A 26,517-nucleotide genomic window follows, 5' to 3' on the forward strand; every position below is an offset into this window, starting at 1 on the left:
TGTTCAGAGGAGGCCATTGGAGCATCTGCTCTGTTGACTCTCATACCTCTCTTTCTTCCTTATTTCAGTGTTAAGAGATAAGAAGAGGAAAGAGGAGTCTGTAGACCAATGACCACAACGTGGAGAGGATGGAAAGTAGACTTACAGGCGGAAAGCACATAAAGGTTTAATGGTTACAGGATAGAATCTGTTCTGACATATAAGCTAATAAACAACAGCAGCCCCTTGGACACACACAGACCTCACATCCAGCCCATATTACTGGGAGAGACACTCCCACAAGAGAAAAATCTGAAAACAGTCTGCAAACTTCATATCAAGAAGTCTATAATCGAACAAAGCACTGAAGATTGCTGACTGTATCCACTAACATATCTAAAAATAATTTCTCCATGTCAAAGGTGTTCATAGCATTGAAGGCTACCTATACAAACATTGCCATGTAATTGACAATGAAGTAGAAACAGTACTAGATATATTTTTTCAGTCTCCCCAGTGGACAAATAGTTCTATGAAAATTGTAATTTTGTTTCCAAATTTTACAAATGAACAAAACTCAGAAACTCAGGTCATATCGTGGTCGGAATCGCTGATACGTCGTTTAGTGAGACTTTACCCTATCTCAACTTATCTATATGTGGCAGTTTTACTTTCTTCAGCCTAGGCAGCAAAGATTAAATCTATTAACCCTCATGTGGACACAGGCTTTCTCTAACCTGCTGGTAAGCTCTGCTCAATCTCTCCTGCTCAGCTCAGTCTTTCCTGCTCTGACTTAAATTACACAGCTTGAGAGAGAATTTTGAGCTTTAGATGGTAAATTTATAAATCATGGTACTTCAAACAAAGAAAATTTTAGATACACAGATATTTTTGCATTGTTTTATTTAAACAAAATTCAGTTGCAATTCAAGCAGTTTACTTCTTTTAGCAGCAAAATAAAGGCACATGTTTAAAAAAATTCAAAGGAAATTTAGTACAAAATATCAGTAATTACAAATGATCGATTAAAAGCTCATTTACCATGGAATAGGATGGCATAAGAATACATATTTATAATTGACACTTACTATAGCTGCTAAATAAATGCACATTTTTAGATTTTGATTAAGGGACTCTTGAAAATACCATTGTACCAATGCAACCCCAACTGTTGAAAGTTCTTCCCTGTGTCTCAAATGCAAAGAAATTGCACTTCATATAAAATAAAATTTCAATCTTCATACATAGTTTAGCAAGTGTGCCGATTGTTCATTTTACCTTTTTTGTGTTCAGTTATTTACTTTTGTTTTCTCCATTCATATGCATCACATATTTTAAAGCAGATATGTGGCCAGATTTCACTAAATAAAATACAGACATTACTGGATTAACATGTTGAAGTTGGTGTGTTAATTTTAAAAATCCATGCCAGATTGGATGTACAATACTTTTTGCGAGTTTGCCTGCATTTTAAAGAAGTATTGGTACATATTTTTCTCCCCAAGCCCCTTCCTATATGTGATGTAGTGCAAGTGTAATAAAATACTTCCTGATCACCATCTTCCCCGGTTGCCAGCGCCGATCCTATTCTGACTCACATGATCGCTCCTCAGGTTACCGGCTTAAACAGCTCCTTTTAGGTCTATGAGGTTGTAACTAGGGATGATCGAATATCACAAATATTCGGCAATATTCGGCATCGCAAAGATCCGACGAATAGGTCGCCGCTATAGGAATATTCGATGCGCAATGTAAGTCTATGGGAAGCCCGAGTAGTTACTAGTCGGGTTTCCCATAGACTTACATTGCGCATCAAATATTCGCAAATAGTCGAATAGCGGCAACCTATTCGGCGAATATGGGCGTTGCTGAATATTTGCGGTATTAAATCAACCCTAATTGTGACCCTTGGGTTAGGAGAAACACGGCCAGTCAGTGCGTGGCGGTCCATGCTAGTCAGTCTAAAGCAGCCCTTACATTAAGAAAGTCACTTCCATTCTACAAAACCCCTCCTTGTAAGTTTATTAGTTTGTTTTTGGATTAATGGGGCTGAAGAGGACAAGGCGATTGGTAACTATTTTAAGACATTTGCATCAATCACATTAATAATTAGGAGACCTTTGGGAAAATAAATTACTTCCGGAGACATTTTTCATTTTAACTCAGAATTGTTATTCTAGCATGGATTTTCAAAGTAAGTACATCATCCTCATCCGGTCTAAGATTTAGTTAATAATGTATGCAGGTTGTATGGTGAAATCTGGTGACAGAGCTTTACATTTTGTTCAAATTCAACAAGACTATAAACAGTAGTAGTTTGTCAAGCACATGACTTCTAGGTAGAATCATTCATTCTGGCCGTCTTTTCCCACCAAAAGTGACAGTAGGAAATAGCAGCTGCCAAGGAACTACATAATAACCCAAGACACCTATAATACAGAGCACCTATTAGTGTTTAAACCAAACTTTCACTGTATAAATTATTAAATGGTAAAAAAACCCATTGAATTTAGCTTTGAAACGCATAGGTGCATAACAAAATATAGAATTGTATTAATAAAAAAAAATGCAGCACATTTTTCATAATATGACAACAACTAAAAGTAACATGGCAGGATTAACTAGCAAATATAAAGCTCTGGTTGCTCACGTCATGTATGAATATATGTAATATAAAAATAGACATGGCAGATGGACAACTATGAGTAAGGGCAAGTCCGCCTGAAACACGTAAGCAAAGTTTTTATGGCATTTTTTAAACATGGATGAATAAAAGAATGTTTTTAACCATCTAAATCTTTATCCTCCTTGGCGGAAGCTGAATTGCACTTTCTTCTAAGGCCGCTTTCACACTGCGTTACAATCTCCATTCAAAGGTGCCGTCGGGGTTCCGTTCGAACCACCCGCAAAACGCCATTGACTATAATGATGCAGACAGAGTCACCGAATGCTCTGTCGTGCACCATTTTCGGGAGTATACGGTTTCCGGAGGCGGATAACTAGACGTAGTATACTACTATGACTCCGTCGGCACTGTTCTAGTAAATGGCCCTATCTGTGCATACGTTCGAAACCCAGTTTGCGGGGGTTTGGACGGAAGTACCTAAAGGACCACTGAACAGAGATCAGAACATAGTGTGAAAGTGGCCTTACTTGCAACGTTTCACTTGGTAGTCAGCCCAAGATTAGTCCGTGCACCGTACTCAGGCTGGACATCCAATTGACAAGACTGGTGAGTTGATGATTTTTTTTTTTCCCCCCTTTTTTTAAAGAATATACAGGAAATAATGGTGTGAACTCGCACTTCAAACAGTAATGTAAATCTGCCATCATTAGAAACACAGCTTTAGTTTCCTCCCTTTGAGAAGATTCTGAACGCTACTTCCATCATGCACTTTCAAGTCACAATGTAACCTAAAAATGGTCAGAAAGTTGCCAATTTTGACGTCTAATCATGAATGTGACATGTGTGTAAAAGAAATGGGAGCCGTCTGGTAATGTGCTTGTAACCTGAAGGAATCATGTAGACAAAATACAGCCCTTATGTATGGCACTGACAAGTTCTACAATGACGAACTTGCATCCATTCACATTTAGCATAAACAGACAGAAATGTTTCTAGATTTTCATGAACAGAAAAAGAAAATACTTCACTCTGGAGCATATGTTACAGATATGCAGGGTCCTATCAAAACTGGAACGAAAATACCAGCACCTCTTTGTACATTAGTGCTGAAAATGATATGTCTGGTTAAATACATTTACATAGTGTTTGTGGATCTTTAGTGCCATCAAAGCCAAATCTAAAAATAAAAATTAAATAAAAAAAAAAAATAAAAATGAAATGATGCCATTATCCCAAATTAGATTTGTAAGAAATAGGCATTGTAGATTATAAAAAAAATTAGTTATTCTATATAGTTGTTTTTTTTTTTCTAACACAGTCAGGAATATAAAATAGTGATAGTCAGGTTTATTAATAAACAATCTCCTTTTTTCGCTCTTCGAAATATCTGAAATATTGGAAAAGTTAAACAAAAAAAAGTGTGACTATTGAATTGCATATAAGTGCACATTTCTCTAGAGGCGCACGCCTATGAAAATAATATGCACCGAAAGTATCTATAAATATACATCTTCGAGATAGTTGTAGGTGGTTTTGTTTATAAGCGTGACTTAAGATTTTTTTTGTTCCAGCTTACAATTTAACAAAAAGACTAAAACAGTTTTCTGTTTACGTCTCTGGGGGAATAACTTTTATAAATTTATTTGGAAGTAAACAAAAGAAAAAAGAAATCACAGCGTAACAGTACTAATAAGGTCCATGACAATCTGTGCATGCACCGTTATTTGGTTTGTCTCTAGTTTTTTTATAATCTTCATCGCCAGTTCATTCATTTTACTTCCTCAGACCTGGAACATACACTACTGTACGGCTACGTTCCCATGATCAGAATCCGTTGAGTTTTTGACGCTGTAGAATTTCTACACCATCTCCACACCTTAGTTTGCTTCCATTTTTAATTGTGTTTTTGTGTGCGCTTTTGACGCTGCGTTTTTGGCCTCTGTTGGGGTCATCCTTTAGCGGTTTTGCTTTTGAAACTTCCTGGAATTGACATCAATAGGTGCGGATTACATGCGTTTTTATGCGTTCCGCTGTGTAAAAGCATCAAAAACGCATGTGATTTTTTTACCTGTTGAATTTCCGCCTCTACTGCGAGTCTAAGGGAAAATTCCACGCAGATGACTCCGCATACCTAAATATACATGCTGTGAATTGGAAAAACGCACCACAGGTGAGTTTACACAACATAAAAAAAAGGCACAGTAAACATGAGATTTCTGTCAATCCCAGCCACTTTGCTTGAACTGTAAAAAGCTGCATTTTTGATGCAGTGAAAATACGCAGCGTCAAAAAACACAAGTAAATCTCATCATCTTATCTGGATTGCTCACACTAAACAAGAGCTTATCATCAGTAGCATGTCCATTAGTTATCAAAAATGTATCAATGTAAAAAAAGGAAAAGTTAATTTGGTATCAAAGTGGCAGCTTGCTTGATCACGGAGGCAGCCAGGTCCAATTCTTCATCTGTTTGCTCAATAGTCACTATCACTCTTATGCTGCAAGATATAAAGGAAAGAGGAGGTCACTGACTACAAGCAAAAAGAAGGGAATTTTGTTACTTACCGTAAATTCCTTTTCTTCTAGCTCTTATTGGGAGACCCAGACGATTGGGGTATAGCTACTGCCCTCCGGAGGCCACACAAAGCACTACACCAAAAGTGCAAGGCCCCTCCCCTTCTGGCTATACCCCCCCGTGGTATCACGGGTACTCCAGTTTTAGTGCCAAAGCAAGAAGGAGGAAGCCAACAACTGGTTTAAACAAATTAACTCAGATTAACATCGGAGAACTGAAAAACCGTTCAACATGAACAACATGTGTACCCGCAAACAGCAAAAACAATCCCGAAGGACAACAGGGCGGGTGCTGGGTCTCCCAATAAGAGCTAGAAGAAAAGGAATTTACGGTAAGTAACAAAATTCCCTTCTTCTTCAGCGCTCTATTGGGAGACCCAGACGATTGGGACGTCCAAAAGCTGTCCCTGGGTGGGTAACGAAATACCTCATGTTAGAGCTGCAAAACAGCCCTCCCCTACGGGGATGTCACTGCCGCCTGCAGGACTCTTCTACCTAAGCTGGCATCCGCCGAAGCATAGGTATGCACCTGATAATGCTTGGTGAAAGTGTGCAGACTCGACCAGGTAGCTGCCTGACACACCTGTTGAGCCGAAGCCTGGTGCCGTAATGCCCAGGACGCACCCACGGCTCTGGTTGAGTGGGCTTTTAGCCCTGAAGGAACCGGAAGCCCAGCAGAACGGTAGGCCTCTATAATTGGTTCTTTGATCCATCGAGCCAAGGTAGCTTTAGAAGCCTGCAACCCCTTGCGCGGACCGGCGACAAGGACAAAAAGTGCATCGGAACGGCGCATGGGCGCCGTGCGGGAAATGTAGATCCTGAGAGCTCTCACCAGATCTAGCAAACGCAAGTCCTTTTCATACCGGTGAACCGGATGAGGATAAAAGGAAGGCAAGGATATATCCTGATTAAGATGAAACGAGGATACGACCTTAGGGAGAAACTCCGGAATGGGGCGCAGCACTACTTTGTCCTGGTGGAACACCAAGAAGGGAGCCTTGGATGACAGAGCTGCCAGCTCAGACACTCGCCGAAGCGATGTGATCGCAACAAGAAACGCCACTTTCTGTGACAGGCGAGAAAAAGAAACTTCTTTGAGAGGCTCGAAAGGCGGCTTCTGGAGAGCAACTAGTACTCTGTTCAGATCCCATGGATCCAACGGCCGCTTGTACGGGGGCACAATATGACAGACCCCCTGCAGGAACGTGCGCACCTTAGGAAGACGTGCTAGACGCTTCTGAAAAAACACGGATAGTGCCGAGACTTGCCCTTTAAGGGAGCTGAGCGACAAGCCCTTTTCCAACCCTGATTGCAGGAAAGACAGAAAAGTGGGCAATGCAAATGGCCAGGGAGACACTCCCTGAGCAGAGCACCAGGTTAAGAAAATCTTCCACGTTCTGTGGTAGATCTTAGCAGAAGTTGACTTCCTAGCTTGTCTCATTGTGGCTACCACTCCCTGGGATAAGCCTGTTGACGATAGGATCCAGGACTCAATGGCCACACAGTCAGGTTCAGGGCCGCAGAATTCTGATGGAAAAACGGCCCTTGAGACAGCAGGTCTGGACGGTCTGGAAGTGACCACGGTCGGCCGACCGTGAGATGCCACAGATCCGGATACCACGATCTCCTCGGCCAGTCTGGGGCGACGAGTATGATGCGGCTGCAATCGGATCTGATCTTGCGTAATACTCTGGGCAAGAGTGCCAGAGGCGGGAATACATATGGGAGGCGGAACTGCGACCAATCTTGCACCAAGGCGTCTGCCGCCAGAGCTCTTTGATCGCGCGACCGCGCCATGAATGCCGGGACCTTGTTGTTGTGCCGAGACGCCATTAGGTCGACGTCCGGCACCCCCCAGCGGCGACAGATTTCTTGAAACACGTCCGGGTGAAGGGACCATTCCCCTGCGTCCATACCCTGGCGACTGAGGAAGTCTGCTTCCCAGTTTTCTACGCCTGGGATGTGAACCGCGGAGATGGTGGATGCTGTGTCCTCCACCCAATTCAGAATGCGCCGGACTTCCTGAAAGGCTTGCCGGCTGCGCGTCCCTCCTTGGTGGTTGATGTATGCCACCGCTGTGGAGTTGTCCGACTGGATTCGGATCTGCTTTCCTTCCAGCCACTGTTGAAAGGCTAGTAGGGCAAGATACACTGCCCTGATTTCCAGAACATTGATCTGAAGGGTGGACTCTAGCGGAGTCCACGTCCCCTGAGCCCTGTGGTGTAGAAACACTGCTCCCCACCCCGACAGACTCGCATCTGTCGTGACCACTGCCCAGGATGGGGGCAGGAAGGATCTTCCCTGAGACAATGAGGTGGGAAGGAGCCACCATTGTAGAGAGTCCTTGGCCGTCTGGGAAAGAGAGACTTTCCTGTCTAGGGAAGTTGTCTTCCCGTCCCATTGGCGGAGAATGTCCCATTGAAGTGGACGCAGATGAAACTGCGCAAAGGGAACTGCTTCCATGGCTGCCACCATCTTCCCTAGGAAGTGCATGAGGCGCCGCAAGGGGTGCGACTGGCCCTGAAGGAGAGATTGCACCCCTGTCTGTAAGGACCGCTGCTTGTTTAGCGGAAGCTTCACTCTCGCTGCTCGAGTATGGAACTCCATGCCAAGATACGTTAGTGACTGTGTCGGTGACAGATTTGACTTTGGAAAGTTGATGATCCATCCAAAAGTCTGGAGAGTCTCCAGCGTAGCATGTAGACTGAGTTGGCATGCCTCTTGAGAGGGTGCCTTGACAAGTAGATCGTCTAGGTAAGGGATCACCGAGTGTCCCTGAGAGTGCAAGACTGCTACCACCGCCGCCATGACCTTGGTGAAGACCCGGGGGGCTGTCGCCAGACCGAATGGCAGAGCTATGAACTGAAGATGGTCGTCTCCTATCACAAAACGTAGAAAACGTTGATGTTCTGTAGCAATTGGCACGTGGAGATAAGCATCTTTGATGTCTATTGAGGCAAGGAAGTCTCCTTGAGACATTGAGGCAATGACAGAACGGAGGGTTTCCATCCGGAACCGTCTGGCGTGCACATGTTTGTTGAGCAGTTTTAGGTCCAGAACAGGACGGAACGAGCCGTCCTTTTTTGGCACCACAAAGAGATTGGAGTAAAACCCTCTCCCTTGTTCCTGAGACGGTACAGGAACCACTACTCCTTCCGCTCTTAGGGAGTCCACCGCCTGCCGCAGGACATCTACACGGTCTGGATGTGGGGAGGTTCTGAAGAACCGAGCTGGAGGACGAGAACTGAACTCGATTCTGTACCCGCGAGACAAAATGTCTGTCACCCACCGGTCTTTGACCTGTGACATCCAAGTGTCGTAAAAGCGGGAGAGCCTGCCCCCGACCGGAGATGCGGAGGGAGGGGACTGGAAGTCATGAGGTAGCCGCTTTGGAAGCGGTTCCTCCATTTGCTTTCTTGGGGCGTGCGTGAGCCCGCCAGGAATCTGAGTTTCTTTGCGTCCTCTGAGTCCCTTTGGACGAGGAGAATTGTGTTTTGCCCGAACCTCGAAAGGACTGAAACTTCTGCTGCCACTTTCTCTGCTGAGGTTTGCTTGATCTGGGCTGGGGTAAAGAGGAGTCTTTACCCTTGGACTGTTTAATGATGTCAGCCAATGGCTCGCCAAACAGTCTATCTCTAGATAAAGGCAAGCTGGTTAAACATTTTTTGGAACCAGCATCTGCTTTCCAGTCCTTTAACCACAATGCCCTGCGCAAAACTACCGAATTGGCAGACGCCATTGAGGTGCGGCTGGTAGATTCTAGGACCGCATTGATAGCGTAAGAGGCAAACGCAGACATCTGCGAGGTAAGGTGCGCCACTTGCGGCACCGCTGGATGTATGATAGCATCCACCTTTGCTAAACCAGCTGAAATAGCTTGGAGTGCCCATACGGCTGCGAATGCTGGAGCAAACGATGCGCCGATAGCTTCATAGACAGATTTTAACCAAAGGTCCATCTGTCTGTCATTGGCATCCTTAAGTGAAGCGCCATCCTCCACTGCAACTATGGATCTAGCTGCAAGCTTGGAAATCGGGGGGTCCACCTTTGGACACTGGGTCCAGCGCTTGACCACATCAGGTGGGAAAGGATAACGTGTATCCTTAGAACGTTTAGAGAAACGCTTTTCTGGATGAGCGTCGTGTTTCTGGATGGATTCTCTGAAGTCAGAGTGATCCAACAGAGCACTTAATTTACGCTTGGGATAGAGGAAACGAAACTTCTCCTGCTCTGCCGCTGCCTCTTCTGCTGAAGGGGCTGGGGGAGAAATATCTAACAGCCTATTGATGGCTGAGATAAGATCGTTTACCATGGCGTCCCCATCCGGGGTATCCAGATTGAGAGGGGTTCCAGGATTAGACTCCTGATCACTCTCTTCAGACACATCACATGGAGACTGATTGCGCTGAGACCCTGAGCAGTGTGATGACGTTGAGGGTCTTTCCCAGCGAGCCCGCTTGGGGTGGCTGGGGCAATCATCTGAGTCATTATACTCATCCTGAGAAGCCGGGGACCCCCTTGCAGTCTGGATTAAATCCAACTGCGGAGGATTAGAGGACATAGACCTCGCCGTGTCCATAGACTGAGCCCCAGGCATGGATTGCAAAGTTTCCAGGATTTTTGCCATAGCCACAGACATATTATCCGCAAAAACTGCAAAGTCTGTCCCTGACACCGGGGCAGGACTTACAAGCGTCTCAGCCTGGGTCACTACCTCTCCGGACTCCGGCTGGCGAAGCAGCACCGGATCTGAGCATTGCACACAATGGGGGTCATTGGAGCCTGCTGGTAGAGCAGCCCCACATGCAGCACACGCAGTGCACACAGCCCTAGCCTTGGCAGCCTTGCGTCTTGTGGATGACATGTTGCTGCCTCCTCAGAGCGATCTGGGGTATACAGCCAGGAAGCGACCTCACAGTGCAAGAAATCAATAAATATCTATGTCCAGTGACACAGTACACTAATACACAGTAAGGCACTAGAGGGGCCAGCTGAAAAGCCGCTTACCGCCCGCTTAAGAGCGGGTGTGTGGTCTCCCAAAGCCCCTCAGTCTAGGTCTCCCAGAGCCTTGCGTCCTTCCTCCAGCCAGACATGCATGTAATGGCTGCCGGCGTCCTGAGAGAGGAAGGGGGGCGGGCCCTGGGCGTTCCTGACCAAGAGCGGGAAGCCTGCTTCCCTCTGTGCCTAGTGAGAGGGCTGGAGCATGTAAATCAGGCTCCAGCCCTCGTCGCTGCCGTGAAACAGCGTCTCTCCCCTACCCTGATTGACAGGGTGGGGGCGGGAACGATCGGAGCTGCCGGCGTCCTAGGCCCAAAAGCCGGGGACTAGAGTTATAAACGCCCCCGCCGTAAAAGCGCGGTCGGCGTATCCCCGGCGCACCACAAGTCACAGCAGCGCCGCCGGTCCAGTGAGGGTCGGCGCTGCGTTCCCAGAACACAAAGTCCCCCAGATAACTGTAGGAACACCAGCTCAGTGTACGGTCCCCGGCGCACTACAACGCCCAGCCAGCCCGGAGTGCGTCTGTGCCTGCCGGGGACACAGAGTACCTGTATGATGCAGGGCCCGGTCCCTGATGGTACTCCTGCTCGGCATCCACCAGGTGCTATGGGTCTGTGGATGGAGCCCGGCGTCAGAGCTTTGAGGCCGGCAGGATCCCACTTCCACAGAGCCCCCAAGGGGATGTGGAAGGAAAACAGCATGTGAGGCTCCAGCCCTGTACCAGCAATAGGTACCTCAACCTTACAACACCATCCAGGGGTGAGAAGGGAGCATGCTGGGGGCCCTATATGGGCCCTCTTTTCTTCCATCCGAAATAGTCAGCAGCTACTGCTGACTAAAATCTGTGGAGCTATGCATGGAATGTCTGACCTCCTTCGCACACAAAGCTAAAACTGGAGTACCCGTGATACCACGGGGGGGTATAGCCAGAAGGGGAGGGGCCTTGCACTTTTGGTGTAGTGCTTTGTGTGGCCTCCGGAGGGCAGTAGCTATACCCCAATCGTCTGGGTCTCCCAATAGAGCGCTGAAGAAAGGAGGATTTTTGGTACTCACCGTAAAATCTCTTTCTCGCAGTCTTCATTGGAGGACACAGGGACCACAGGTTATTTACTACCACATAGAGGTCAACACTAATCTTACAAAACATTTGGCTCATCCACGACAGCCTAAACTTGGCTAGCCGATATTCAGTTAGGGAAAAAGCAGTAGGAGTAGCAAAAACCAAGACAATGTGCAGTGTCCCCTAATGAAGACTACAAGAAAAAAAATTGAAGACAAGTACCAAAAATCATAATATTTCAAGTGCTTCACTATGGGACACAGGAACCAGGGGATGACCTAAAGCAGTCCTTGGGGTGGAAAAACAAATACCACTATTGCAAAAGGAAGAATTATAGGCAAAACAGGCCTTAAACTGAATACCTAGTTGTTGGGATGGCCAGGTGTAGGCTGTTGGGGAGTAGCCAACTTTTTTTTCTCAGATGTATTCTTATGTCATGTGCAAACATTAAGTATTTGGTGGGTTTTTACCTCAGAAATTGTAAGTCAAAACCAAGATTGTGGCAGCATAAAATCCCATGGTTCCTGTGTCCCCCAATGAAACAACAAAAACTATTTTTTATGTCCCTGTTAAATGGCAGTTAGATTACTGCTCAATATCAAATGAAATAAACCCTGTTAGCTTATTAATTCCCATACTGTATGTTAAGGTCTTAACGTATCAATTCCATTTACAAAAGGGAAGGCAGGGCATTCATAAGTCAGATGACCTAGTTAGATTTTTGATATCTTAATAGTGGATCGTACACGTACATGGGTATAAATTTAGTGTCGGAGGAGCACTGGCTTATAGAAATGAATTTCACCCCTAAAACGTATATTTTTCATTTTTCATTTGTTAACATAAAATTCTTGGCGTCTTAAAGTTTTATCACATATGGGTAAATGCTTACTCCATGCAGGTTTTATTCTCAATTTCCAGTCAATGCAGCAGAGTGACGCATTTTGCTTATATTTGCCCAGAATGATGGATGTGCAATTGACATATTGTTAAATTCACTTAAAGGGGTTGTCCAGTCTAAAATGACTTGATGGATGTGACCTCTCTCAATGAAAGTGAACAGAGCGAGGCTGCGCCCATCTAGTCAGATTCTGGCTGGGAGGCTGCATATCACATACTCACATGCCATGATCGCCGTTCCCAACACTGACAGCGGAGAATCCCCACATTGCACGGTGTGTGGATGTGAGGATTCACGTGTCTACAGTCACAGAGTGACTTGTCATTTTAGACAGGAGAAACCCTTTAAGAACGAAACTTTTTTTTTCTCTACAATTGGCCGATTTGCAAAGTTATGAATGTTTGTAAGATGCTTCATTACCTTATCTTGCAACTAATGTGGTGTACTTAATTATATGTACCAAATGTCCAACTGGGGGTCTGTATGTAGGGAACACAGGACAACAGCTCAGGAGAAGGATGAATTCTCACCGTCACACAAATAGTGAAAAAAGGATAGATCTACCTGTGGCCAAACATTTTTGTAACCCAGACCACAGCATCATGGACATGAAATTGCTGCTATTGAAAGGAAATTTCAAGTCCCAGAGAGACAGAAGGGTTTGGGAATACAAACTTATGATGACCTCTGCACATTCAGAGCAGGAATGAATGTGTCACATGGATTTATGTATTTTACATCAATTAAGAAATTTGCTTCTCAGAGCATCCGGGGGCATCACAGCCCGGACCAGACCGCAATCAGAGGACAATAAAACTTTCACACTGCTTATATATGAATTGCTACAATATTTATGGCCACAACAGTTTGCCCCCTTACCATACTGATCGTTCTGCTTCACATAACGTGTCTTATTTACTGCTCCATTCTGTCCAGTTGTGTATAAATATGTCACTTCAGATTTTGTGTTACACTATTCCTGATGAAGAGACCTGAATAGTCTCGAAAGCTTGGAGTTTGAAAGAAAGGCCGCAAAGTATATTACCAAGGTACATAACTCTTCAAAGACTGATCCCATTCAAAATATAGTGGCCACTGCTTGGTACTGCAGAACACCTCCTAATGTTTTCAATGGGTGAGAATACTAAGTTTTAGGCTATGTCCGCACTTTGAGTCGTCCTAGTTAGAGTTCTAAACCCATCCTCTGGCAGAAATTGCCTTTGCCAATGTTGCATTTGAGCACAGAATCGCGGTAAAAACGCATGCGTATTTACCGTGTTTTAGCTGCGTTTTTAGCGCTTTTTACATGCTTTTCCATTGCGTTTAGACAGCTGCGTTTTGAACATTAAGACACTGCTAAATAAAGTTTAAACAGTAAAACACAATGAAAAAAGGGGAAAAAAGGAACACATGTAATTATTTAAATCATAACGAAAATAGTTATATTTAATATAATTATAGCGGTTTTATGATATTTATCGCTAAAACAATAAATTAATATTTTTCAGAAATGTAATTGTCGGACTATGTGTGTGTAAAGGGACATATCATTCCATTACTTTGATGTCAGAAAACCATGCGTTTATGAAGTTCAAAACGCATGCTATCTGCAGCTAAAAAGCATGTAAAACGCTGGAACTTGGATGTTGCTTGATTTTTACAACTTCTCATTGACTTTAATGTTAGCAAAACGCAGCCCAAATGGCAAAAAAAGTCTTCGTTACTTACCGGTAACAGGATTTTCATGAGCCCATGACAGCACCACCTGAGGAGAAAGTGTGCATCTAAGAAGAAACATAAGGAATGATCAAAACCTCCTGTTCCCTGATGTGGGCCATAACCTCTGCCATCACTTTGGTAAAGATCCTTGGAGCCATAGAAAGCCCGAATGGCAGCGCTGAAAATTGGAAGTGTCTTAAATTGCCCTGCATGAAGAGAGCAAACCTCAGGAACTGCTGGTGGGGTTGATAAATAGGGATGTGATAATATGCGTCCCTTAAGTTGAGGACGACCATGAAACAATCTGGAAAGAGCAGGCGAATGGCAGATTTTATGGATTCCATCTTGAAGGACCATTCCACGAGATGGCGATTCAGGTTCTTCAGATTGATAATCGTGCCAAAGTGATGGCAGAGGTTATGGCCCACATCAGGGAACAGGCGTTTTTGATCATTCCTTATGTTTCTTCTTAGATGCACACTTTCTCCTCAGGTGGTGCTGTCATGGGCGAGGGGGAAAACAATTGACATGCTGCTTCTTTGAACACAGAGTTTTTGCCCAAAATTATGCAAATTAAACGCAGCGTTTTAAACTACAAAGTGCGGACAAGAATTCCCCCTTTTCCATAGACTTTTCTGGAAAATCAAAACGCATGCCTTTTGGCATGAAAACGCTGCAGTTCAAAACGCTGCGGAAAAGCAGCTGAATCAAAACGCAAAGTGTGGACACAGCCTTAGGGTTTTTTATTTTTTTTTTTTAAGTTGGGGGAGGTGTTTTGCAGCGAGCTAGATAAAGGCTTACATACACTTTGCAACAGCAAAATGATGGGAAATGTTTAACTGAACATTGTTTAGAAAGTTGCAAGAGCTTGTCTGTTCAGAGGAGGCCTCTGGAGCATCTGCTCTGTTGACTCTCATACCTCTCTTTCAGTGTTAAGAGATAAGAAGAGGAAGGAGGAGTCTGTAGACCACCGATCACAACGTGGAGAGGATAGAAAGTATATTTACAGGCGGAAAGCACATAAAGGTTTAATGGTTACAGGATAGAATCTGTTCTGACATATAAGCTAATAAACAACAGCAGCCCCTTGGATACACACAGACCTCACATCCAGCCTATATTACTGGGAGAGACACTCCCACAAGAGAAAAAAATCTGAAAACAGGCTGCAAACTTCATATCAAGAAGTCTATAAATGAACAAAGCACTGAAGATTGCTGACTGCATCCACTAACATATCTAAAAATAATTTCTCCATGTCAAAGGTGTTCATAGCATTGAAGGCTACCTATACAAACACTGCCATGCAATTGACAATGAAGTAGAAACAGTACTAGATATATTTTTGCAGTCTCCCCAGTGGACAAATAGTTCTATGAAAATTGTAATTTTGTTTCCAAATTTTACAAATGAACAAAACTCAGAAATGCTTATCAGATGCTAAGATCCACTATATATTCTTAGAATGAACCCAGACTTCAGATATCGATGTATGTACTTTACCCAGGCCCCAACTTGATTCTTTATTCCCCAAACTTTTTATACACATTTTATCTTTTGAAATATGCATCTTTTTTTTTATTCCGATTCAGCGCTTATAATAAATATTGCACTAAGAAACGTGAACAAAGTAAAACAAAAATACTCTTATTACAGATTTCCAGAAGAAAAATATAAGGTTACTGACCTTGGAGGTGGGAGATTTTTCTCCTCTTTTTCCAAATAACGAGCTTGAGTTAATGCAATTTTCCTATTCATGCACTGAAACATGAATAAATAGGGTTTAATATAATGCCCATATGTTGTGCATTTAAACAGTAAAGGCAAACCTACAACTGCGGTGACCAAACGCTCTTCTATGCTACTAAAATAGGGTAAGCTACATCAAATCATTGACATTAGACAAAGGCAAATTCAGGAAAGGATTAAAAGCTTTGGGAGTCAATAAAGTACATCCTTAAACCACCAATAAGAAATTATATAAATATATTTCAAGCAGCATGATCCTTCTCATAAGTAGCCTATTTCAAGTATAGTACTCAACTGTCCGAAGGTCACACATAAATATGGATATATCATATGTGTCTTAGATGGCATCACGATCATCCTCTTAAGATAGCCATAAGCATTAGAGAGCTTGGGGCAAAATACACATTCAGCCAATAGCTATCAATCCTAAAATCTTCATAAAATAATTTATTTCAGTGGTTAGGAGGAGAATAAAAAGGTGGCAAAAATCTAGCAGCAGGTCCCTATACAACTTAAGCTCCTGGTACACCTTAGATACCCGCCATCTGGCAGCAACCTCGCATGGTTCTCCCAGACACATGAGCGCTCGCTCTGCCAAGTCTGGGGGCCCCCCATACACATTAGACTGTGGGTTCAGCTGTTAGTTTAATGTGTATGGGCACCTTTAGATAATAATCAATAGTGTGATCAGCAGGTCTAAATGATTTTTTATATAAGATGTAAGGCCTGACATAGGAGCCACTCCAAGTAGAATACTGTATGTGACAAAGTACATATATGTGTCACTGTGTGAAAGTCTAAGGCTATGTGCGCACTAGAAAAATGATTTTTCTCAAGAAAATTTCTTGAGAAACTTCTGGGAGTTGAATATTACCGCACCTGCGGTAAAAAAACGCGGGAAAAAGGCATGCGTTTTTGCCGCGGTTTTTCCCGCAGGTTGGTCTCTGCGTTTTTTTTATGCTGAACTGCAATAAATAATATAGATAATAGATAATCGATAGACAGATAATGGATAGAGGGAAAAATGGATAGATGAATAGATAGATAGATGAGAAAGACCTATATAATGTCCCACCCCCCTGCATATTCTAAGCTGGCACCCTTTAGTGCCTTTCATGTGGCACTAAAGGGTGCCTAGCCTTGTATTTAGCCAAAAAATAAATAATTAAAAAAAAATATGACGTTAGGTCCCCCCCCCATCTTTTGTAGCCAGCTAGGGTAAAGCAGACAGCTGTAGCCTGCAGACCACAGCTGACAGCTTCACCTTGGCTGGTAATCCAAAACAGAGGGCACACCACGCTGTTATTTTACATTAAATAAATAAAACAAAAAACGTGGGGTCCCCCCCAAATTGGATCACCAGCCAAGGTAAAGCGGAAAGCTGGGGTCTGATATTCTCAGACTAGGGAGGTCCACTGTTATTGGACACTCCACAGCCTAAAAATAGCAGGCTGCAGCCGCCCCAGAAGTGGCGCATCCATTAGACGTGCCAATCCTGGCGCTTCGCCCCAACTCATCCCGTTGCCCTGGTGCGGTGGCAAACCGGGTAATATATGGGGTTGATGCCAGATGTGTAATGTCACCTGGCATCAAGCCCTGGGGTTAGTGATGTCACGCGTCTATCAGATACCCGACATCACCAACCCAGTCAGTAAGAAATAAAAAATAGACAACAAAAAAAGTTTTATTTGAAAAAACACTCCCCACATTCCCTCTTTCACCAATTTATTGACAAGAACAATCAAATCCGGGTCCGGCGTAATCCAATAAGAGGGGGGGGGTGTCCCACGACGATCCATACCATAGTTACTGTCCCAGTCAATGAAGAACAGAAGGTTCCCCATTGGCTGGGAGAGTAATGCAGTGCAGCTAACATCAATAGGTCAGCCCAGGTCACTGCAGGGGATGCCGAGCGCTGCTATCAGGAGGTTAGATGAGATCATTACCTGCTGTGATGATCTCCTGCAGTTCTGCCATCAGCGCTGTCACTGCCTTCTATGCCCGCCGCGTTCTCAGCAGTATCGCGAGAGCCTGTGACATCACCACCAGTGACAGTCTCGGGCCGCGGGCATAGACGGCAGTGACAGCGGTGATGTCAGGAGGCAGGAGATCGTCACAGTAGGTAATGAGCTCATGTCACCTCCTGACAGCAGCGCCCGTCATCCCCGCGGCTGCACGCAGTGCTGTGTGTCAGTGTCTGTCTGCGCTGCAGGGTGACAAGCTGCTGACACTGCGGGCAGACACTGACACTGCAGGGCGGGCAGCCGCGGGGCCGGAGCGAGACACAGACTGCACGGGCACCTGGAGGTCACACGGAAGTGTTTCTGTGCGGCGTCCAGGGAGTGTGACGTCTGTGTTTACTCTGCTCCGCTTCCTCTTCTGTCATAATGACATCACTTCCTGCAAAACCGCAGGCAGCGATGAACATTACCGCAGGTAAATCGCGGCTATACCGGGGGTATACCGCACATCATTTGCTACCTGCGGTATACCCCCGGAATTTCGCGATTACATTACAGTGAATGGAGTGAAATACCGGGGGTTTACCGCAGGCACCTGCGGAAAAGAAGTGACATGCACATTTTCTCAAGAAATTTTCTCAAGAAAATCTTCACAAAGAATTTTCTTGAGAAAAAAAACGCAGTGTGCGCACAGCTATTTTTTTTCCCATAGGTTTTGCTGGGAAATGTCTGCAGAAAGATTTCAAACATTTCTCAAGAAATTTCCGCAGCAAAACCGCGGGTAAAAACACCTAGTACGCACAGGGCCTAAATAACACTTTCCATAGAAGTATTTATCTGCAGATCATTGGTCGATCCAGTGTGTTAGCGGCTGCTGTTAATCATACGTGTGTGACCACCAAAAAAACACCAAGATCTCATGAAATATAGCTGGATCTGTAAATTGGCTACATAATATTTCATGTTTGTGTATGAGGACTACTTGATACTGCTGATAGACATAAATTATGCTGATCAGTGGGAGTGCTAGCTAAAGATGAGTGAACCTGTTCAGAAAGAGTTGGCAAATTTCATATTCAGTACGAGCCTTGGCCCGCTTGGCTCTGGCTCGGACACCCGAACATTTCTCTTAAAAGTTGGCAATGTTTGTTTTGCTTCGTAACTGCTCAGTCTGCAGAAACCATCCACTCCCGGCTCCATCACAGCCATGTCAAGTATTGGTATTGCGGTGATTGGCCAGAGCAATCATTGCAATCAGGCTCTCTTCCAGGCCTGCTTATTAAACTTTATAAATATGCAATGCTTTCCCCGCCCATCCTCTGTGTATAGCAGTCTGTATTTGGTTACTCAAGCAATGAGGGCGGAGTGAGGGGCACACCCGCCGGAAGATATAGTGTCACATGATGGGCCGGTGCCATTTTGGTTTTGGACCCAGGAGAAGTAGCAGCTTGCTGACCTCATCACCTGAGTGCAGACTTATTACTGGAGAAGAGGAGTTGGGCAATAAGTGAGGAGTTGGAGGACATCATCCAGCTGATGACTCCTGGGGCCACAGGTGACCATCATGGTCCTGGTGCAGCAGGTATGGACAATGTGTCACCCATATATCTAATGTACGGGGACGGTACAGCTCCCAGCGCTGGGCCTCGTCTACAGCGAGGTCCGGATCCAGTGCTGGGATCGAATGGGAGAGGAGTTTCCTGAAGCGGAGGCAATATCTGCGGGGACAGATTTCCCCACCAAGGAGGCTGGCAGGGGTAAAGCCCTTGAGGTCCACCCTGAAATACCCCCATTGGAGCCAACCTGCTGAAGCCAGCCGGAGGAATAGGAGGAAGACGAATCAGAGAAAGAAGTTCTCCCACCATTGTGGTCACCTGCCCCTTGTCTTCGTTTTCTCCCTGAAAACGGCAGAGACATTAAAGGGGTTGTCCGGCTTCTTTTGACTTTTTTTCATTATTACCCTATTGGGCTACATCGGGGCAGGTAAGTAGATAGAGACCACTTACCTGTCGTGCTGTAAGCCCCTCTCCCCCGGCTCAGAGTGGTCATGTGACCGCTCCTGCCGCGATTTTGCTGCTTCCGGTCATTTCATGTCTACATGGGCAGGGCCATGTTGACATGCAAATCTGGAACAGCATGTCTCCTCCCTGCTGGGCTGTACAGTGCGTGGAGTAACCGCCCCCCTTCCCTGCACCCTCCCACAGATTCCCCCACACCCCGTACTCTGCCCACAACCTCCCACACACTCCGTAGTCTCCCTCCCCTGCCTCCTGTGCCCAGCTACGTGCGCCCTGAATTCCAGCCGATTCAGTGTCCAGTTCAATAAGGCAAGGAACAAGAAAGTTGCCCACTTGCTGTCAGATACACTGTCAGCGCTGTGTCCCCAGTGCTTTATCATGTTTACTGCCTGACGCCCTGGGAACTGTCTCCCCCCTCCCCCCCCCCTCCTCCGTGCGCGCTGTCTGTGTTATCATGGGTCATCTGTGTCTGTGCATCAGTCTGTCCCGCGCCAGCCTCGCGGATGCCCGCACTGCAGCGTGTCAGTGTTTGCCCCCCTCTGCAGTATCAGCAGGTTCTCACCCTGCACCCTGCAGTGCTGGCATCCGCGGGGATGTTGAGCGCTGCTTGTCATCACTGCCCGTGCAGTCTGTGTCCCACTCCCTGCCAGCCCCGCAGCTGCCCGCACTGCAATGTCAGTGTCTGCCCGCAGTATCAGCAGCTTCTCACGCCGCAGGGCTGGCAGGGAGCGGGACACTGCTGCTGACGTTAGATGAGATAATTACCTGCTGCGACGATCTCCTGCCTCCTGACGTCACCGCGGTCACTGCTGTCTATGCCCGTCTCACGGGCGGCCCGAGACTGTATCTAGCAGGAACGTCATGGGCTCTCACGATACTGCGTAGAACGCGGCGGGCATAGAAGGCAGTGACAGCGCTGACGTCAGCAGTGCAGGAGATCGTTACTGCAGGTAATGATCTCATCTAACCTCCTGACGGCAGCGCTCAGCATCCCCTGCAGTGACCTGGGCTGACCTATTGATGTTAGCTCAGGTCACTGCATGGCTCTCCCAGCCAATGGGGAACATTTTGTTCTTCATTGACTGGGAGTCTCATTGACTATGGTATGGATCGCCGTGCGACCCCCCTTATTGGATTACGCCGGACCCGGATTTGATTGTTCTTGTCAATAAATTGGTGAAAGAGGGAATGTGGGGAGTGTTTTTTCAAATAAAACTTTTTTTGTTGTCTATTTTTTATTTCTTACTGACTGGGTTGGTGATGTCTGGTATCTGATAGACGCGTGACATCACTAACCCCAGGGCTTGATGCCAGGTGACATTACTCATCTAGCATCAACCCCATATATTACCCCAATTGCCACCGCACCAGGGCAATAGGATGAGTTGGGGCAAAGTGCCAGGATTGGCACATCCAATGGATGCGCCACTTCTGGGGCAGCTGTAGCCTGCTATTTTTAGGCTGGGGAGTGTCCAATAACGGTGGACCTCCCTAGTCTGAGAATACCAGACCACAGCTGTCCGCTTTACCTTGGCTGGTGATGCAATTTGGGGGGGACCCCACGTTTGTTGTTTTAAATTATTTATTTAATTTTAAATAACAGCGTGGGTTGCCCTCTGTTTTGGATTACCAGCCAAGGTGAAGCTGCCAGCTGTGGTCTGCAGCCGTCTGCTTTACCCTAGCTGGCTACAAAAGATAGGGGGGACCTCACGTCGTTTTTTTTTTAATTATTTATTGGTTAAATACAAGGCTAAGCACCCTTTAGTGCCACATGAAAGGCACTAAAGGGTGCCAGCTTAGAATATGCGGGGGGTAGGACATTATATTGGTCTTTCTCATCTATTATCTATCCCTCTATCTATCCCTTCATTCATTCATCCATCCCTCTATTTATCCCTCTAGCTATCTGTCTCTATCTATCCCTCTATCTAGCTGCTTCCGTTTTTTTTGCAGTATGAAAAAAAGTAGGAAGGTACGCAGATGACACACGGACCATATACGGAACGGAACGGATGCCACACAGTTGCATCCGTGAAAAAACATGACCATTTTTTGCGGACCGCAAAAACGGGGCAGTCCTGTGAATGTAGCCTAATCAAGAGGCTTATGAGGGTGATGTATTTAATTACAAATAACTTTTTTCCTGGTGTATGTGTTTATTTATTTGCTGTGTCACAGATGAGAGAAGCTGGATCTCTGCTCTGTCACATGCTGAGAGGTCAGGTGCTGGGCAGAATACTGACAGCCAATGAGTGTGCAGAAGGGAGGGCAGGGGGCGTTTCTGGACAGTGAGGCTGGGCGGTGCCAGCTCTGACTGAGGTTTGGCAACCAAGAATACAGGAAATTGTCATGTTTGCTAGAGCTTAATGTAAACAAGGAGCTGCAGAGAATAAAGGGTGAATTCAAGAGGAACAAAAGTTAGAAAACAAAAAATAACGTAGGGGTGATTTATATGACAATACAGCATAGATTAGCTTAGATTATTTTTTGGAGTGTATGTCGGATAACTCCTTTAAATATGGTGGAGGAGAGGATGAGGGCAGATGCCTTAGCCTGGGAGTGTCTGGCTGGACCAAAGAGAGTCATCAACTTTATTAATCTGATCCGAGACTTTGAGTTTATAGCTGAAGAGAAGATGGGTACCATGTATATGTTAACCGGGCCATGGTAAAACAGGATACCCTCCCAGCTTGCATACAGACCCTGTATGTGGGGGTCAAAGAGTGTTGTCATTGTGCCTATGATGTTGCAAGGGGTGGTATGCGGTGGGGGTAACCCGGCCCGCCAGTTTAGAGGAGGTCAAGAGTAGGGAAGAGGAGATTGAGGAAGAACAGCGAAGCCGGAGACACAATTTGTCAGCCTTAGGGAGATTCCTCGCCAAGACAAGTCTGTAGCCCCATCACCGAGGGGTGCCTATGGCCCAGATCCTCATGTGGCCGAAAAGGAGTACCAGCAACCGGGCACCACTATCAGCATTGTACCTAGTTCTACAATAAATGTTACCGGGATCCAGATGGCACAACTATTTTATACCGGCACCAACATTCTCTGAGAGGACTGTGGCCAGAATGAATACCTGGACCAGCCGTGGAAAGGGAGGCCTGGAAAAAGAAGGTGGTCTATTCCACTGTTGGCCAATGGCCAAGTTGAAAAGGGGGCTAGTTACAGAGCCCTTTTGGAAGGAACCTGGGCTAGTCTGGCCACCATCAGGACTCTCGGTTGGGCAAGATGCCACATTGGCCAGAAGAGGCCCTGAGGTTAAAAGTCTAAAGGGCAGGAGATATTGTCCTTGTGGCCGAATAGGCCTGTTTTTTGTTGTGTGTGCTGTTTTCTCCCCCTCCAAGTTTTGCGTTTGTTGCACATTTTTCTGCTGGATTTGGAGGACTTTGAGCCCTCTGGAATATAGGAGGATACCCCCTCAGACAAGGACTTACCCTTGCAGCTCTCAGGAACTGTGCTCCAAACTGCAGTTTGAAATTTGCCCCCATAAACTTTGCCTATTTACACTCTGCCTCTATGGATTTTCCACCAACCAAACCCCTGAGAGACTGTGCCCAGTCTCATGAATCGTGAGTGGAGGGAGGGTGGACAGATGACCCGATGTACCTACTGGGTTGGGATGTGTTTTATTCTTTATGGATGAATAGTTTTAAGGGACTGCATCACCACCATTGCAGCAGGTGGGAGACATGGACAAAACCACATGGTGGTCTTCTTTACGGTGTCTGGCGAAGGACTGTGCCCTCAGACTGGAAGGGTAACTGTTGGCCCACAGGCCTGTTTTTTAGAACACAGGACTGTGTTCTGGAGATTTAGGCCGGTCTGGCATTAAGAAAAAACGTCAATACCCCCGGAGAAGAAAAGACTTGATAGAGCTTTTATGTCTGTTTTGTTGCATGATTTTATTGTGTTGCAGATTTCCACATGGCTGAAGACGGTCACAGTTAAAGAGGGGAGGAATGTAGGAAGGTGAACTGTGACCTGCAACCTCCTGAAGACCTCCATGTTTATATTCAGTGTATACTGTATATGTGTAGTTATGATAAAGTTTGTTATTGGCAAAATGCAACAATGTTTAAAACGTGTGTTAAGCAAAGCCTTTAAAGTTTGCAACTGTTGTGGACTCAACTCTAATAATGCTGAATATAACATTGCATGATGTGAACAAGACCCAAAAGGGCCGGCTAACAGCCAGGACGTTCCGCTGCAACCAGGTAACACCTCCACACCCACTTTCACTATACACTCTTTCTCTCCTGTCTGTAGCGTCCCAGGGCTGGCGCAGGACTGCATTCCTCGCCGCGTTATAACGCCCCTGGCTACGTTACACACTCCGGCGGTCACTGTCACTTTCAAAGTGCAGGGGGAGTGCGAGGCCCACATTTCTCCCGCACATTTTGAAAGTGACTGGGTGCAGTACGGGGCACGGTTGCTCCAAGCACTTTGAGGTATGTGCCCACGATCATTAAACGCAGCCTGTTTCCGCTGCATTGTACAATAGAGGCACAGTGTATGTGGTTTATAGAAATCCCATGCAGAATGAAATGTCTTTTCGCCGCAGCATATACTACCATGTGCATGGCTCTCAGAGCCACAGCATGCCAATTTATGCTGCACATAAGCGAGTGTTGTCTGCAGGGAGAATAGATCGAAAGACCGCAGCTCCCCGAACCCTGATCACGGGCAAAAGCAGCTACGGTCTCTGCAGAGGTACATTTGCGGCCCCGCAGGAAACTACATGCTGCGTCCACATACACTGAAAGTCACTGCTAGAATGCAGGGCACAGCTGAAACCGGGACTCTGGCAGCACTTTCACTTTGAAATCACTGCCAGACTGTTGGACTGCAGGTCATTTAACTGGCAGACAAATGCATTCTTTCGGCCAAGAGATGCAGATTTGGTGCTGAAATTTTTATACCAAATTCCCTGCACCAAATCTGCATCTCCTGGCAAAAAAAAGCATCAATACCACATCGCTTTGATGCATTTTTTTGCCAGAAGATGCAGATTTAGGACAGCAATTTGAAGTAAAAATTTCATTAACAAATCTGCTTCTCCTGGCAAAAAAACTCCTCAGTTTTTGTGCGTTTTTTGCCAAGAGATGCAGATTTGGTGCAGAAATGTCTCCCTCCAGATGTCCCAGCAGCTGGGAACTCAAGGAATGTTAAAGGCTCTCTAAAGGCTTCCTTAAAGTAACAGGTTGAAAGCTGCCGTGAGACCAGACGGCTGTGAGCTCTGGTAACCGGAGCTCACAGCCACTGGGTCTCCCGGCAGTTGTGAAGCCCGGAAATCTTTAAGAAAGCCTTCAAGTTTCTTGTAGTTCCCAGCTGTTGGGATACCTGGAGGCGTTTAAACTCTGGGTAACAGTTCACAGCCTCCAGATATCCCAGCAAGCTGGAACTCAAGGAATGTTAAAAGCTCTTTTAAAGGCTCCCTTAAAGTTACCGGGGTGAAAGCAAGCTGCGAAACCCGATGAATCTGAGCTCTGGTAACCCTGCCGAAAGACACGGTGCTGTGAGCTCCGGTAACCCTTACTTTCTTTCTTCTGTAGACCCCCTACACAATTTGCAGCCACCCTACACAATGAGATAACACATAAGCTTTGCCTCCCACAGAAACCAATGGGGTTTGGTATGTTTGTTGAACTGTTAGTCGAATTGTTTGGCAAACACTGTCATTTGGAGAATCCAGACCTGAAGCAAGCCTTTAAAGATTCGCTCATCTCTAGTGCATCCCTAGCAGTCACACACCCATCAAAAGTCATCAAAATCACCACTAAGCTATTTGAAGAGTTGTCCGGGCTAAACAACATGTCTGCAGTCACTCAAAGTGATCTTCGCATTGCGCTGTGTGGGGATTATCTGTTGTCAGCAGCGAGAATGGAGGTCAAGTACTTGCACGTATGTGGTATGTATCCTACAGGCCAGAATCCGAGTAGACCGTTTCCAGTGCGTTCAACGCAAGTATATTGCACAAGGTCTGGATAATCTAGTCTGATTCTGACCAGGAGTTTGCAGATCGCATACTTGCTGTTATGTGACCGCCATTCTCTGTGCGTGTGATGTGAGTATTCACAAGTCTGCCGACAGCCAGAGTTACACCCAGAGTACCTGCAGACTAGTCGTTTAGACAGGACAACCCCTATAAGGAGGCAGCCAATTTTCGTTTTTTGCATTTTCATTTTTTTCGTCGTCCTTTTCAAAGAGCCATAGCTTTATATTTCCATCGATGTCAGAAGTCTTGTTTTTCGCATGACAAGTTGTAATTGTGAAAAAGACACTGTTCATTTTACAAGGATAGTGTATGGGGAAACATTAAAAAAAAAAAAAAAAAGACTTAAAGAGTAGTGAAATGTTGCAAAAAAAACAATTTTAGTGTTACAATTTTCCGCTTTATGACGTACCATATGGATTAAACAATTTAATATTGTGATAGATTGGGCCTTAAGGCGGCAATATATATGTATATTTTTAATTTTTTACATTTATTTTTAAAAAATGGGGAAAGATAGAATGTTTTAGGTTTTATTTAAAAACAAAAACTTATTTTGTCAGCCCAAATAGGGGACTTCTGAGCCTGGGATCATATAGTTATTTGTACTATATAGTATTATATATAGCTCTGAACTGGGGCTAGATTTTACTTTTGCATGTCCCTGGATGTTTTATTCATTCAATTATCCCAATAAAGAAAGAAAAAACTTTTTTATTCAATATAAGTCTGCGCTGGATTCATACATCTTTATTGCTATTGCTTGGTATTCCTAACCATCCGTGCGCTGGATCTCCACTGCGGGACTGCAATATTGGTGAGCTGAACAATTTATTCTGTTTCTACTCATATAGTAGAATACTGCTGTCAATCAAAGTAGGTGGGCGAAATGTGAGATTATACCTTCAAACAAGATTATATAGACATTCTGATGGATTTAG

At 45.4% G+C, this 26,517-nt stretch overlaps 1 protein-coding gene across 1 annotated transcript in view; it reads right to left on the reverse strand.

The window, feature by feature from the left end:
• Positions 1 to 865: 865 nt before the first annotated feature.
• Positions 866 to 26,517, reverse strand: part of SPTLC1 (serine palmitoyltransferase long chain base subunit 1) — a 122,642-nt gene continuing 96,990 nt past the window's right edge. Inside the window, exons 13-15 of the mRNA XM_075352607.1 lie at positions 24,925 to 24,979; positions 15,544 to 15,617; positions 866 to 5,102 (exon numbers count right to left, since the gene is read on the reverse strand). Of these exons, the coding sequence (XP_075208722.1) occupies positions 5,009 to 5,102; positions 15,544 to 15,617; positions 24,925 to 24,979 (223 nt within the window). The 3' untranslated portion in view covers positions 866 to 5,008. The remainder of the gene's footprint in view (positions 5,103 to 15,543; positions 15,618 to 24,924; positions 24,980 to 26,517) is intronic.

The sequence above is a fragment of the Anomaloglossus baeobatrachus genome, chromosome 1 (assembly GCF_048569485.1).
Source record: "Anomaloglossus baeobatrachus isolate aAnoBae1 chromosome 1, aAnoBae1.hap1, whole genome shotgun sequence".
In the NCBI taxonomy this organism is placed as follows: Eukaryota; Metazoa; Chordata; class Amphibia; order Anura; family Aromobatidae; genus Anomaloglossus; species Anomaloglossus baeobatrachus.